This window comes from Polypterus senegalus, chromosome 7, assembly GCF_016835505.1.
Source record: "Polypterus senegalus isolate Bchr_013 chromosome 7, ASM1683550v1, whole genome shotgun sequence".
NCBI classification, from domain to species: domain Eukaryota; kingdom Metazoa; phylum Chordata; class Cladistia; order Polypteriformes; family Polypteridae; genus Polypterus; species Polypterus senegalus.
The window spans coordinates 165330455-165345531 of NC_053160.1; the positions used below are offsets into that span (position 1 = coordinate 165330455).

Here is a 15077-nt window from a genome sequence, read left to right on the forward strand (position 1 = left end):
TTTGGCCTTAATTCTAAGCGGTATGTGTGGAGACAACCAGGCACTGCTCATCACTTGTCCAATACAGTCCCCACAGTGAAGCATGGCAGTGGCAGCATCATGCTGTGGGGGTGTTTTTCAGCTGCAGGGACAGGACGACTGGTTGCAATCGAGGGAAAGATGAATGCGGCCAAGTACAGGGATATCCTGGACAAAAACCTTCTCCAGAGTGCTAAGGACCTCAGACTGGGCCGAAGGTTTACCTTCCAACAAGACAATGACCCTAAGCACACAGCTAAAATAACGAAAGAGTGGCTTCACAACAACTCTGTTACTGTCCTTGAATGGCCCAGCCAGAGCTCTGACTTAAACCCAATTGAGCATCTCTGGAGAGACCTAAAAATGGCTGTCCACCAACTTTTACCATCCAACCTGACAGAACTGGAGAGGATCTGCAAGGAGGAATGGCAGAGGATCCCCAAATCCAGGTGTGAAAAACTTGTTGCATCTTTCCCAAGAAGACTCATGGCTGTATTAGCTCAAAAGGGTGCTTCTACTAAATACTGAGGGTTCAAAGGGTCTGAATACTTAGGACCATGTGATATTTCAGTTTTTCTTTTTTAATAAATCTGCAACAATTTCAAAAATTATTTTTTTTTGTCTGTCAATATGGGGTGCTGTGTGTACATTAATGAGGGAAAAAATTCATTTAAATGATTTTAGCAAATGGCTGCAATATAACAAAGAGTGAAAAATTGAAGGGGGTCTGAATACTTTCCATACCCACTGTATGTGAATACACCTAAAAAGATGTGGCTGTTATAAAACGTTCTGAAGCCCATTTAAACCAGTTTAAGGTTGAGGGGCAAAGCCTCATCTCAGCAGCAATGTGTGCAAGACAGGAAAACAGCTCTGGACAGGTTCCTTTCCCACAATCAAAAATATTTCAGATGATATTGGTGTCCATCTCAAAAAGATTAACTCTTGCTGCAGGCTGATTTAACTTTAAATTTTGAATTTGGTTACATTAAAGTGTGAATTTTACACCAGCAAAAGTAACATTGCAGCAGGAAATATACTGATTTAATACTACCACACTCATGCACCAACTTATGGCTCCATTTGGGACTGGCCGTTTGGTTGTTTTTTCAAATTGGCCATATGTCAGTTACAAATTGTACAGAACACTGCAACTGAGACTCTGTGGGTCTGGTGCAGTTCACCGGTTTGCATAATTTAACTGTCGATCTGGAGTAGTCAAGACTCTGTGTCCTTTTTCTCAGGGTGCCATGCAGCACTTTTGAACTGCTGCTCAGCTTTGCTGCCCACTGTAAATCCACATAATTATAAAATGAATAAGACTCATTTGCAGAAGCCATTTAGTCCAACTGGGGTAAACAAAAATAGAATGATATAATTCTCTATACCTCTGTTACCAAGAGCACATATCTAAAACACATAAGCATCCTAACTCTGAAATTCGCCTCTGCTTCTTTAAAGTTATAACCAGAAAAGAAAAGAAAAGAGAGGAATGAAAAACATAGTAGACAGGTATGCCAGAATGTCTTTCAACCTGGGCAAGCCAAAGTACTGTTTTTATACCTGTTCACAGATATTAAAACTTCTTCAATGTAACTCTCCTCTTTCATTAACTAATGCTGAAAATCAGGCATACAACATTTCCCCTAGGACCAGTGCAAATTCAAGTGGAAGTTTCCCTAAACAATAGCAAATGGAGGTGTGGCCATGACAGAAATAGCTCAGTTTCCACTCTGTACCATCTGACATTGTTCAGATTTCATGCCTTTCCTAAATATATTTGTACAGATGGCAAAAACATTCTTGCTTTAATGTGACTAAATTAACATATGATGTCAGCAGCTGTTTAATACACACTGTGCACCAGTCTACACTTGAACACAATGGTTCCTGCACATTCCCACTGAGAAAAAAGGAGCTGTAGGTTTGCTTTATATGAGATCATATTAGCTAGTTTATAATTTATAGATTAAACTGTTTGATAAAATTCTGCCCATAAGCAGTTTTTGCAAATACATGTTGATGTAGACTTAACATTATTTCTGGCCAATTGTCAGACAATATCTAATGTATTTTTTTGTTGTTGAACAAAATCCTCACTAACACTTCAATGGAATCTTAAAAAATGAATATCCACATAAGATACATGTTGTGCCAATACGGGTTCAGGATTTGAGGGATTGACCGCACTGATATGAGAGGTAAACCTAGGACCTTAGGTAAGCTCTAGTCTCATGATTCAGGACAGTGTTTGACTTATCCCTGGACATAGTAAATGTTCTGTTAAAGCTTATCTGGGATAGTTATTGTAAATTTCTTTGCCATGAAAAAGGACACAGAGTGACTGAAAGCTGTTTGCCAAAGAGGGTATAGCCATTTGGAAGATGAGTATTTTGTACCTTACTGTGCAGGTCTTTATTCTTGGGCACAATACTGTATTGTTAAAAGTACTAAGAAATGTAATAATGATGGGTGTTGGCATTTAAACATTTAGGTAGCATGGTATACATTAAAACATGGCTAAGGATTAGTTTAATGAGTGCGCTGTAACTACTTTAAAAAAATTGTATTGACCTGCAAACAATGAGAATTAAAGTGTAGCCAAACGTAAAGCAAACTGTAGAAGAAAAAAAAAATCTGAATTAAAACAGTGTTTCAGTGTGGGATCTGGACTTCAGGGAAATACTTTTTTTATCTCAGTTGTCAGATACGCTTACACAAAATAAGACTGGACTCTGCAGGAGTTTATACTGCCATCGACTATGTGCAGATGTCTTCAGGCAACATAAGGTTATAGGGCATGACGAAACTAGCAACAGCATTTTCAGCTAGTTTGAATCTAATAATAATTATGCACAAAACTGCAACCTTCAGATACTTTGCCCACAGAGTCATCAAAGTCGATAACCAGTTAATAGTAACAACAAATCTCGATACCAAAGAAATTTTCATATTTCTCAAAACCTAAAATCACTTCCAAAATTTGAAAAGAAGAAAGCAACACAAAATTTATCCCATTCACTGAAATATAATATAATATAATATAATATAATATAATATAATATAATATAATATAATATAATATATACCTGTATGTATATACTGTATATATTTCATGATTTATGTGAAAGCCCTGGATTATCAATGTTAAGGTGCACAGGTCAAATGTTAGAAAGAGAATGGACAAACTTACATGAATGACCGGAAAAAAAGATTACTCTTATTAGAAAAAAAAGAACATAAATGTAGGGATATACATCATGTGGGTGTAGAACAATGTCAAAATGGACGATGTAGTGGAACTTAGAGCTATTTTGCTACAATGCACAAACCAAAAACTTTAATTGCATAATGATTATGTGGCGAGTGATGAGTCCACAGCAACTACTGAGTCCTTCTAATAAGACATACTTTCAAATTAAAGACCAAACATACCTAATATTTCTACTTCCTATATACACTCACCAGCCACTTTATTAGGAACACCTTGCTAGCACTGGGTTGGACCTCATTTTGCCTTCAGATCTGACATAATTCTTTGTGGCACAAATTCAACAAGGTGCTGGAAACATTCCTCAGGGATTTAGGACAATATTGGTATGACTGCATCACATAGCTGCTGCAGATTTGTCAGCTGCACATCCATGTTGCAAATCTCCTATTCCACCACATCCAAAAGGTGCTCTATTAGATTGAGATCTGATGACTGTGAAGGACATTTGAGTTCAGTGAACTCACTGTCATGTTCAAGAAACCAGTTTGAGATGATTTGAGCTTTATGACATGGAGTGTTATCCTGCTGGAAGTAGCCATCAGAAGATGGGTGCACTGCGGTCATAAAGGGATGGACATGATCAGCAACAATACTCAGATAGGCTGTGGCATTTACATGATGCTCAATTGGTACAAAGGGGCCCAAACTGTGCTAAGAAAATATCCCCCACACTATTTCATCACCACCACCACTCTAAACCGTTGATACAAGGCAGGATAGATCCATGCTTTCATGACACCAAATTCTGACCCTACAATCCAAACATTGCAGAAGAAATCAAGACTCATCAGACCAAGCAATGTTTTTCCAATCTTCTATTGTCCAATTTTGTTGAGCCTGTGTGAATTGTAGCCTCAGTTGCCTGTTCTTAACTGACAGGATTGGATACTAGTGTATTATCCTGCTGCTGTAGCCCAGCTGCTACAAGGTTTGACATGTATGTTCAGAAATGCTCTTCTGCATACCTCTGTTGTAACGAGTGGTTATATGAGTTACCGTTGCCTTTCTATCAGCACAAACCAGTCTGGCCATTCCTCACTGACCTCTGGCATTAAAAAGGTATTGTCACCCAGTGAACTGTTGCTCACTGGATATTTTTCCTTATTTGGACCATTCATAATGCTCAAATATTGGTGGTATAATTGTTTCATAAATAAAATATGACATATCCTCTTTCAATTTATTTCCATAAAAATATTAAAAGGCATTTATGAAAACTTTATATTTTTAATGACCTAATATTAATATCAATAGCTGTGCTGGAAGTATGACAGATGTGACTACTGTCAAACAAGTGAGCATGGTAAAGTGTTTTGCTGGATCTACTGTGAGGCATAGTGGATGAAGGAGGGAAAAAGTAAACAGACTTTAAAAGAACCTCTACTTTCTTTTGTACAACTGGACGGGAAAGTGGCAGAGGAAGACCATTTGCGCCAGATCTCTAGTAACACCCATTCCAGTCCACCAGGATAAAAGGATGGCATTGACCAAAAGTGGACATCGATTATATTAGACCACCTCTCTAGAGGACTCTCCTAACAAATAAATAAGCCTTCTGCAGCAAATGTGGTTATAAAAAAATCTATTTTTCCCACCTTACCACTGGCAATTAAATTGTGTTTCTGGCTGTGACCCACACTCTATGACCTTTTGGTTTTTCTTCCCCCCTTTTTCCCTCACACTGTTCATGAAGTCTTTCTTTGAAAAATGGAAGTCGCCACCTAGGGGTCTAACACTTCTGTCTATACTCTTTCTAAGGGAAAAGAACAATATGGTACCACTAGCCCAGGTGAAAGATTTCATCTCTGCTCAGCTGTCTGTCAATAAAAACTATCAACCTCCTACTCTTGGGAGTAAATAAACCAAGAAGCAGAAGGAAGGGAGACACAGGGAGAGAGACAGAGCGACAGAGAGAGAGAGAGAGAGAGAAAGAACAGCATGTTTAAATTGATGTCCTAAAGGGAAGATGATCGCCAGATTATTCTGATTATCATTTGTTTTGTTCACCTTCCTTGTATATAGAGTACAAAGCAAGGAAAAAATCTAACTGTCAAAAATAAATGCCTAAAAGCAAACAAGGTTACCCAACTAGCTTACTTTCTAGTTATGACTTTGCTACAAACTGAATGCTAACTCTGTTGATAACACAGACCACAACAAAGCATGCTTTGAAATGCTAAATGTTAATCTATGTATGCCATTTATATTGGCAATTTGTATTTTTCTGGAGTATATCCCCTGCATTCATAGCCATGTCAGTATAGTAGTACAGTGAAATTCTTCTTTGTATGTCCAAACAACATACAACATGTTGTCACTCCCTGGCACCATGATAAACAAGAATGTATTTAAAAGTCATTATTTAATAGAAATCAGAGAAATGTATAAGCAGCATTTACACATCTACAGTGCTTGTGTCCACGAAATACTCCGTGCCTATAGATTTGAACCCCTTTACAACAAAAGTAACTTTAAGAAAAACACAAACATCTGCATTTTGACAAATATACCATTATTCTATTCTTATAATCATTAGGAAACAATCTTACATACCTGGAGACTTTGCAAGGGAAGCATGAAACACTGAAAAGTTAATCAGGGCATAGGAGGCCAAAAAAAAGTTGGAAATAATAGGAGCAATTGTGTTCAACTCAGCTAAAAAGTAAACAAAGCAATAAGAATAATTAATACATCATAATCAAAATACACATAACCTCTTCTTCACCAATTAGCTGAAATATGGCGTTTACAGACACCAATACTGCAAAACTACAGATCATGGAGAAAAGTCCCAGTATGAAATATATTCATATTGTGTATAACTGTATTTTCCACTAATAGCTTTGTTCATATCTAGGACTGACACAACAAACAAATCATTTCTGTATATATAGATCAAATATTTGCAGTCATCTTAATGTAGCATATCGTAAAATGAGTAATACTAAAAAGATAACTAACCAATGAGTATGAAGCCCAGTGCAATCATGAAGGTAAGAAGGTAGCCACGTAGTGGTTCATTGTTCTTGCCATATCCCTTTGCAAATACCTGTAGGCCTGGATAGATATTGTCTTTGCACAAAGCCTAAATGGGGTAAAAAATATTTATAAAATATTTATTACACTACACTGATTCCTAAGAAAAAAGGATGCATTTAATAAAGGTGATGTCCAGATGTTGCTACTGCACTATATATTGGATTTAATACTCTCGAAAACACTATGCAGGTTAACAGCTTTCAAAATTTTCAACTTGTTCATGGCCTTTGGAGAAGGTTTGCTTACTTGGTCATAACTTGGACAATGTCTTCTATAACAACACCTGTAAAGTTTACTGGTTGATAGTTACTGGATACAACGTACAACAGTTTTTGACTGTACTCAGATTTGCAACTTTGCACCTATAAAGTACTACTCTCATCTGAAGCGAAAGTGAAAATCTCCTCATTAATGGTTTAAAAATAGTTCTTTGCAGAAGAAATGGTAAAATTCCATTACCTAGTACCCAAAGCTCCTATGACTTTTCAATTTTAAAATACTTCATTATCAAGCTCATTTTAACTTCTACCTGAAATATTCCATTGATATTAATTTATAAAAAAATTACAACAATATTATTTGATTCCATTTTAAAGGTTGTGTTTGTTGTGCATTTTTAACAGTCTATTTACTGCATTTTGTATGTGAGTAGTTTTGAAAAATGTTAGTTTACTAGGGGGCTTCTAATTCGTGTGGCCATCAGGGAAAAGTAGTGTTTCTTCCCAATGAGGAAGCGTATCCGCAAGAATTAAAAGATTTGTTGTTTGGTGAAAGTGAAATCCACAAACACTACAGGCAAAATATCCGAATCTACAATAAGCTGTTTTCATGCGCATCATTTAATGCTCAAAACGTAGATTTACATGATTCTGGACCATACGCTATGAGAATCTGAGGTTCTGCAACAATTAGAGCTACCACAAGTTTAATTTCGAAAAAAAAACAAAAATATGGTCAAGTTTATATTTACGATCACGGAGATGCAATGCAAAATTGAATCAAAAGAGTTAAATGATCGGCTGTATTAGAAATTCTACAGCCAATAATGGATACAAATCCATTTGTCCAAAAGTATCACACTTTACACAAAATGTATCTGCAAAACCCTCACATGCATTTATGGTGTTGGTTACTTTGCAAAATAAATTATTACCTCCTGATGATGTACATCTTTTTGTCCGTGCTGAAATTCCAAACAGAGAAATCTATACTGAATTATGGTGCAAAGTCATTAAACACATGTCTCACTGACCTCGTTTAAAAGATTCAGTATGTAGTCAAAAGAAAAAAAAGTGTTTAAAGAAATTTCCCAAAGTTTTCGTTAATTCAACAGATATGACTAAGGCTGGCTTTCCTGATTATCAATGATGAGACAATCGTCACAAACAACACACTTATCACAGAAAGAAAGTTGTTAAAATTGTGATGATCGATAATTCAATGATTGCACTGTATTACCCGTATTTGCTCAAATGATTTGATGGTCATATTAATGTTGAGTATTGTGCATCAGTTATGAGTATTAAGTACATCTTCAAGTAAATTCATAAAGGGCACTATAGAGTATGCGTGAATATATCCAAAGAACAGTCTCAGGACAAAGTTCAAGCATATTTAGATATTTGGTAGGTCAATGCATTTAATGGAATTGCCTATGTACGGTCGAAGTCTTTGTATTGAATTATTACCAATTCAATTACCAGGTCAGAATATGATTCAATTTAAAGGCGGCGAAGAAGCACAAGCTTTACAGGTAGCGAAAAAACAATAATAATCGACTTATTTTGAACTTAAAAATTACGTAAATGCAAAAGCATATACAGTACGTTTTCTTTCAATTTATTACATTTGACTATTTTATACCATGGTTAATTACACGCTGTAATGTAAAATAGTTTGTTCTATTATGCATATGTAACAGTTTAAATGAAAATAACCACCTGTTTATATTGTACATCCGTTTACCCATACACAACCAGCAGAGCTGTGAAGTGGCTGGGCCAGGGGGTGGCAAGCAAATTTGCACACAACATGAAATAAAACTGACATAAATGCAGTCTTATTTAGAAGAGTGACTTGGTATTATGCCCCAAATTTTAAAGAAGCTGGAAGCCCTAATACAAAAGAGCAAAGAAAAGGAATGTAGAGAAACGTTTAATTTTAATAGCTGTGCACTGTCCAGCAAATACATACAGTAGCTCAGAAAGACTCAGTATGAATTATTCATTTTCCAAAGAACACCTACTCCAGTGCACTGTCTGCTAGCAGACCCACCTGTCACAAAGCAGCACACATGCACTTCCTGTCAAATCAATTTTCAGGCACAACACATAACTGAGGCTGTATTACAATGGGGTAAATATCCACACTTGTTGAACTGTGATAGAAAATTGACATTAGCCTTATAGCCTAATCTTTCATAAAATGCTGCTTGCCCCATTACCGCATAATTTTTCTTCTCTGGCCATGCAGCACCATCCTGCCATTTCCACAGAGCCCAACAGAGATATAAACTGAGATACAATAAATTGTCACTCCAAAAATGAGAGACATGAACCATGTAACTGGTCAACTGTTGCACACCTTTATCCATATGAAAGACATTTTGCTCATTTGCCTTAGTTAATAATGGGCTCCAGGTTAAAACTGTGAAGAATGAAGATTGACCATACCTGGAAGACTTTGGGGGCACTCACTAGTGAAGCCAAGGCAGAGGAGAGAGTGGCTGAAAAGATGCCAGCAGAAATGAGGGGTGCAAACCCAGACACCAAGCTCATTACCTATGGAAGAAATCAATAGTTTACAATTTTGTCTCAACTGAATACCAGGCATGTATGGCAGCAACATTAAACATTCAGCTCTAATTTATATTGCAAAAAAAAAAAAAAATCCTAAATATGTTATCCCAAGGCTTCCCCCAGTCTTCTTTGATCAGCACGGTAATGTGTTTTAATGGAACAATTTCTGCTTGATGGAACATCCTGATGTACTCTAGGAGGGATAATTTATAGTCTACATATGTTATGGGTGATCATATTCACACATTCTATTGATCCATCAGAAATTACAACCCTGTGACATACACACCTCTTATATTTTTGCGCACTTTCAGTGATGATGGAAAAAAAAACAGAGCCCCAAATATCAGACACAACCCCGCCTCCACAAGTGGCAGGTTCAAATTAAAGTTTTGTTTTAAAGAAACACTTTTACAGGGACTTCTTCAGGGATTCACAAAACAAGATTCGAGATTGCTTCCAGTGCCACTACATGGCGCTACAAACGCTAGAAAGCGCTTACGGGTCAAGCTTAACCTCTCTAAAGTGAGGATTCCTCCTTTGTGCAGCACTCCTTGGCAGCTCTGAAGAAACCCAGCTGGCCGCCCACTGGGACTACAACTCCCATGTAGTCCTGCAGATGTACACATGGGAGATCCACTAGAGGGATGCTGTCATCTATTGTGTTGGAGAAACCCTGGAAGACAGTCTCCCTACACCGTGCGATTATAAAGGCTTCATGGCCAGGTAATGAAGCATCCATCTCAGCCGGGATGCCAGCATCCTCTACGGCAATATATATGTTACGAAAGTTTTAGAATGTTGCTTGATTAGAAATGATACTACACATTATGCACCACACCATACTTGTATTATAATGTCCTGATGCTCAAGGAGAACAGACAAAAGTTGTTATTTCTCAGCAGATAAAAACTGAAATAGTCTGCTTGCACAAGAATTCCAAACCCACATATTGAAATATGGTTCATTAAGCAATTTCCATACAAACTTTTTTTTTCTTTTTGTGGAAGTTATATACCAGCTCTTCTACGATTTAAGAGGAATTGTTGTTCATTCCCAACAGGAGATTGCTAAAGTTTCCAATACAACACTTAGGGCTCATCACTAGTATCAGATTCTTAGTTGAACAGAAGTATGGATTTTAAATGGGCCCTTACCCACCTCATGCTACTTAGTATTATGCCCCATTGTATACCCATAGCCTATGACCGCTAATGTGTCGGAATGATTTGCGTACTCTGAAGTGCTGCATAAAAGGAGAATTGGAGGATCAAATGAAACATTGTTTCAGTGAATACAAGTTGATTGTTTAGTTTGTCTTTAATATTCCACACCAAAACAGCAGGCTAAAGTCATTGTAAGACAGAAATGGTGATGAATATAAAAGTAAATGACACAATCATAGGACAATTATATGTTATTTTCAATTCAAGTTCTTTCTCGTATCTGGTTTATTAACCTTTTTAGGGGTATAGTACTGATGTGGAAAGATGCCTGGTACAGAACCTACATTAAATTGGTTCTTTTATTAAAAATAATTTAAATGAATTGCTTTCCAGAACATACCATGTATTTCATACACTGCATAAGCAGAATGCACCTTAAGGTATAAAGAAGGCACCTCAATCAATATGAACAAGATGTAGGTATTGAAGTTGTAGTCATATATTGAAATACTGACAGATGCAAATTCCCATTTGGTATCGTTGATCAAGCCATTTCATTACAATACCAGTATGGTGGATAGTATTGAGTGGAATGCTGTATCCAATAATGCAACATTACTTCCATGTAAAAAAGGGTTTCTTCTTGAAAATAAGGTTGCATAACATAGGTTGCATGTTGCCAATGGATGATCTGAAAGAAATAGAGTCCTGTATGACCCATAATTACCAAGCTCTTTAACAGGTTTAATTTCTGGAAGATGTGAAATGCCAGTGGAATAGGTTTCTCCTTTCAATCAGACAAGTGTGAAATGGAGTAATGTATTATAACAGAAAGGCCACAGATTCATATAAAATACACTTAGACCTTTGCTGACATTGTGTCATACTGGCAGAACATTCTCTTTCAACACCTTCTTAATGTTTGGCAGTTTTTGTCCACTATGTTCAATCAGATAAATATGGTATAAAATCTACTTTTTAGGGTTGCAGTCAAATTAGTTTAGCTTGAAGGTCTATCAGAAAAAACTGCCAAATATTTTAATAGTACAAAATGTTAGTAGCTATAGGATAGAAAAGAATACTGTGGCTGAAATCAGAAGAGCATAGGTCTAAGAGAAATATCTACTTATACTACAGTCATAATTAATGAGAGTTCTGCAGAACCTCAAGCCTTTGTGTAAAATATTGAAGACTGTTAACATTAGGGGTTTCTCGGACTAGCTTAATTTATTTGAGTGAAATCCATCATTTGCAGTTTGTAAACATTAACCATTCAACTCATCAATCTATATGTGATACTTTACTGGGTCAAGTTCAAGAGTTGGGATGAAATGTGATATAAAGTCCGCTGAAACACTGCAATGTAGAGTAGGATTCTGTAGGCTGTGGTTATCAACAGAACAGAAATGACTTGGCATCCAAGTAGCTAAGGTTAAAGCTAAGAAATAAAAAGCCGATTCATCTCATTTCAACACAGCAAACAGTGCCTATCAGATTATTCAGTAGTACATTCTTGCAAACACGAGACCGGATCCACATTAGAAGAATTATTCTGCTATCCATCCTTCAGAAGTGCTGCACTTCTAAGACAAACATCTTTTGTTTGTAGACATTTGTCAACATCCTGGCAAATCTGATTGACAGCTCAATCCCTCTTAATAACAGCCATGCCCTTGTGCCTTTCAGACATAATATCAATGACACAGAGGGTTATAATAGCATCTAAAAAAGTGAATCAATGCTTTCTTTCATCCCATAACCCCTACCTAATCTTGTGACTCTAAAACAAACATCCATTATGCCAATAAAAAGGCCCTCCTTTTAATTGTTCTAGTTTTGCGTCACTGAAGAATTCTGCTTTAAAACTCTACTCCTGCGTTACCCACATTTTTAAATATTTTCAAAGTCCGCACTGAACAATTAAGAATTAGCTTTTGTATCTGTTCAATGACAACACATCATTCTTTCAAACCTTTTTCCAGTAGTCTATAACATGAGACCTGCATCTTCTATAAACAATTAGAGGCAATAAATCAGAGCAGCTCTTTTACTTTCAACAAAAACAAACAGAAACAAGTGCCTACCATTATTTTGTTGAATTATACAGAAACTACAGTACTGTGCAAAGGTCAGTGTCTACGACCACTATAAGCTCAGAACTACCAGAAACCAATGGGGCTCTATTAGACCCATCTACAGTTCAGAGATGTCTTGTCAGAAATGGTCTTCATGGAAGAGATGCAACCAAAAATCCAATCCTCCATAATGGGGAAAAAAGCCAAACAACACAGCTACATATGAAAACACAAGAACTGGTGTGCAAAAAAAAGGCAGCTGGTGCTTTGAACTGATGAGTCATAATTTGACATTTTTAGCCCTAACAGAAAGCAGTGTGTCTGGAAAATGGCTAGAGAAAGGTTCATGGATACATGTTGGAGATAACCTGCAGGTTTGGGGTTGCATCTCCACAAATGGAGTTGGTCATTTAATTAAAATCGATGGCCTCCTCACAGCTGAGAAATACAGGCAGTTTTTTATGCATCAAACAATACCATCAGCGAGGCATCTAGTGAGCAAAACTTTATTCTGTAGAATGATAATTAAACCAAACACATGGCCAAAAATAAAAAAAAAACTATCTACAGCAAAAAAGAGGAACAGGGAATCTAGTAATAGATGGTTTCGCTCCCATTGATCCCTGATCATCATGAGTACCACGGTCTGTGATTATGTGCACAGATAGAAGCAAGAAAGACAGCCATAGTCTGCAGTAGAACTGGGGCATATTCTCCAAATGTCTTGCAGCAAAATAACACGCAAGTACTGTAGATTCAGAAAATGCATGCAAGTGAAAAAAAAAGAGAATTGTTGCTGTTTTTTAAGGCAAAGTGTAGTCACACCAAATACTGATTTCTTTTGTTTTTTTTATCTGTTTACAGCACTTTCTACTATAGTGATTAATAAAGCTATTCATGGTATTATTTTTTAAAGTACTTCACATTTTACTACATTTTTTCACAAGTGCTTAAGACTTTCTACGGTACTGTACACGCTGGATATCTCTATGGAAACATTTCATGATGTCTCTTAAGAGGTGAGCTGCACATTAACAACTGTCAACAAGCTGCATATGCAAAGGGTTGACAAAAATTAAACACTGCACTTTCAAGCTTTTATCCAGAACTTTGAAGGAAATTATGTTACTTTAAATAATGCTCAAGAGGATAGCATTATGCATAGACTAATCCTTAACAGCTTTAGTGCTCTGAGCATCACCAAACTAATGTTAAACTAACCAGAAAACAGTATGTTTTCAATGATTCCATAATTATCTTCTACTACACATATATTTTTAAAATTAGTCCACTACCATGAAATATTCCATGCTTTAAACAGAAATCTTTGTCAGTCTAACTCCTATAAGCAGCCACTATTTGGAATACTACTGGCATAAGAATACTTTTACTTGTGTAAATGCAATGTTTAGTTACTCCTCGGTGGCAGGGCCCCAGGGGTGGGTGAGACACACCTGGAGTTCCTCAAGGCTCTGGATGTTGTAGGACTGTCTTGGTTGACACGTCTCTGCAACATCGCATGGACATCGGGGACAATGCCTCTGGATTGGCAAACCGGGGTAGTGGTCCCCCCTCTTTAAGAAGGGGGACCGGAGGTTGTGTTCCAACTACAGAGGGATCACACTCCTTAGCCTGCCTGGAAAAGTCTATTCGGGGGTTCTGGAGAGGAGGGTCCGTCGGATAGTCGAACCTCGGATTCAGGAGGAACAGTGCAGGGTCCTGGAGGGTGCATGGGAGTTTGCCCAACCCGTCTACATGTGTTTTGTGGACTTCGAAAAGGCATTCGACCGTGTCCCTCCGGGAATCTTGTGGGGGTGCTCCGGGAGTATGGGGTACCGGACCCCCTGATAAGGGCTGTTCGGTCCCTGTACAACCAGTGTCAGAGCTTGGTCTGCATTGCCGGTAGTAAGTCAAACCCGTTTCCAGTGAGAGTTGGACTCTGCCAGGGCTGCCCTTTGTCACCAATTCTGTTCATAACTTTTATGGAAATAATTTCTAGGTGCAGCCAGGGTGTTGAGGGGGTTCGGTTTGGTGGACTAAGGATTGGGTCACTGATTTTTGCAGATGATGTTGCCCTGTTTGCTTCATCAGGCTATGATCTTCAGCTCTCTCTGAATCGGTTCACAGCTGAGTGTGAAACGGCTGGGATGGGAATCAGTAACCTCCAAATCCGAGACCATGGTGCTCAGCCGGAAAAGGATGGAGTGCCCTCTCAGGGTTTGGAGCGAGATCCTGCCCCAAGTGGAGGAGTTCAAGTATCTCAGGGTCTTGTTCACGAGTGAGGGAAGAATGGAGCGTGAGATCGACAGGCAGATCGGTGCGGCGTCCGCAATGATGCGGACTCTGCATTGGTCTGTCGTTGTGAAAAAGAAGCTGAGCCGTAAGGCAAAGCTCTCAATTTACCAGTCGATCTACGTTCCTATCCTCACCTATGGTCATGAGCTATGGGTAGTGACTAAAAGAACGAGATTGCAAATACAAGCGGCTGAAATGAGTTTTCTCTGCAGGCTGTCTGGGTTTTTCCTTAAAGATAGGGTGAGAAACTCAGTCATCCGAGAGGGGCTCAGAGTAGAGCCACTGCTCCCCTGCTTTGAGAGGAGTCAGATGAGGTGGCTTTGGCATCTGATCAGGATGCCTCCTGGATGCCTCCCTGGCGAGGTGTTCTGGGCATGTCCAACCAGGAAGAGGCCCCAGGGAAGACCCAGGA

General features: G+C 38.0%; 1 protein-coding gene across 5 annotated transcripts in view; it reads right to left on the reverse strand.

Moving 5' to 3' along the window:
• Positions 1–15077, reverse strand: part of slc12a2 (solute carrier family 12 member 2) — a 201910-nt gene that overhangs the window by 47126 nt on the left and 139707 nt on the right. For all 5 annotated transcript variants that reach the window (XM_039759496.1, XM_039759494.1, XM_039759493.1 and 2 more), the window contains exons 11-13: positions 9004–9111; positions 6254–6377; positions 5846–5947 (exon numbers count right to left, since the gene is read on the reverse strand). In XM_039759496.1, the coding sequence (XP_039615430.1) occupies positions 5846–5947; positions 6254–6377; positions 9004–9111 (334 nt within the window). The remainder of the gene's footprint in view (positions 1–5845; positions 5948–6253; positions 6378–9003; positions 9112–15077) is intronic.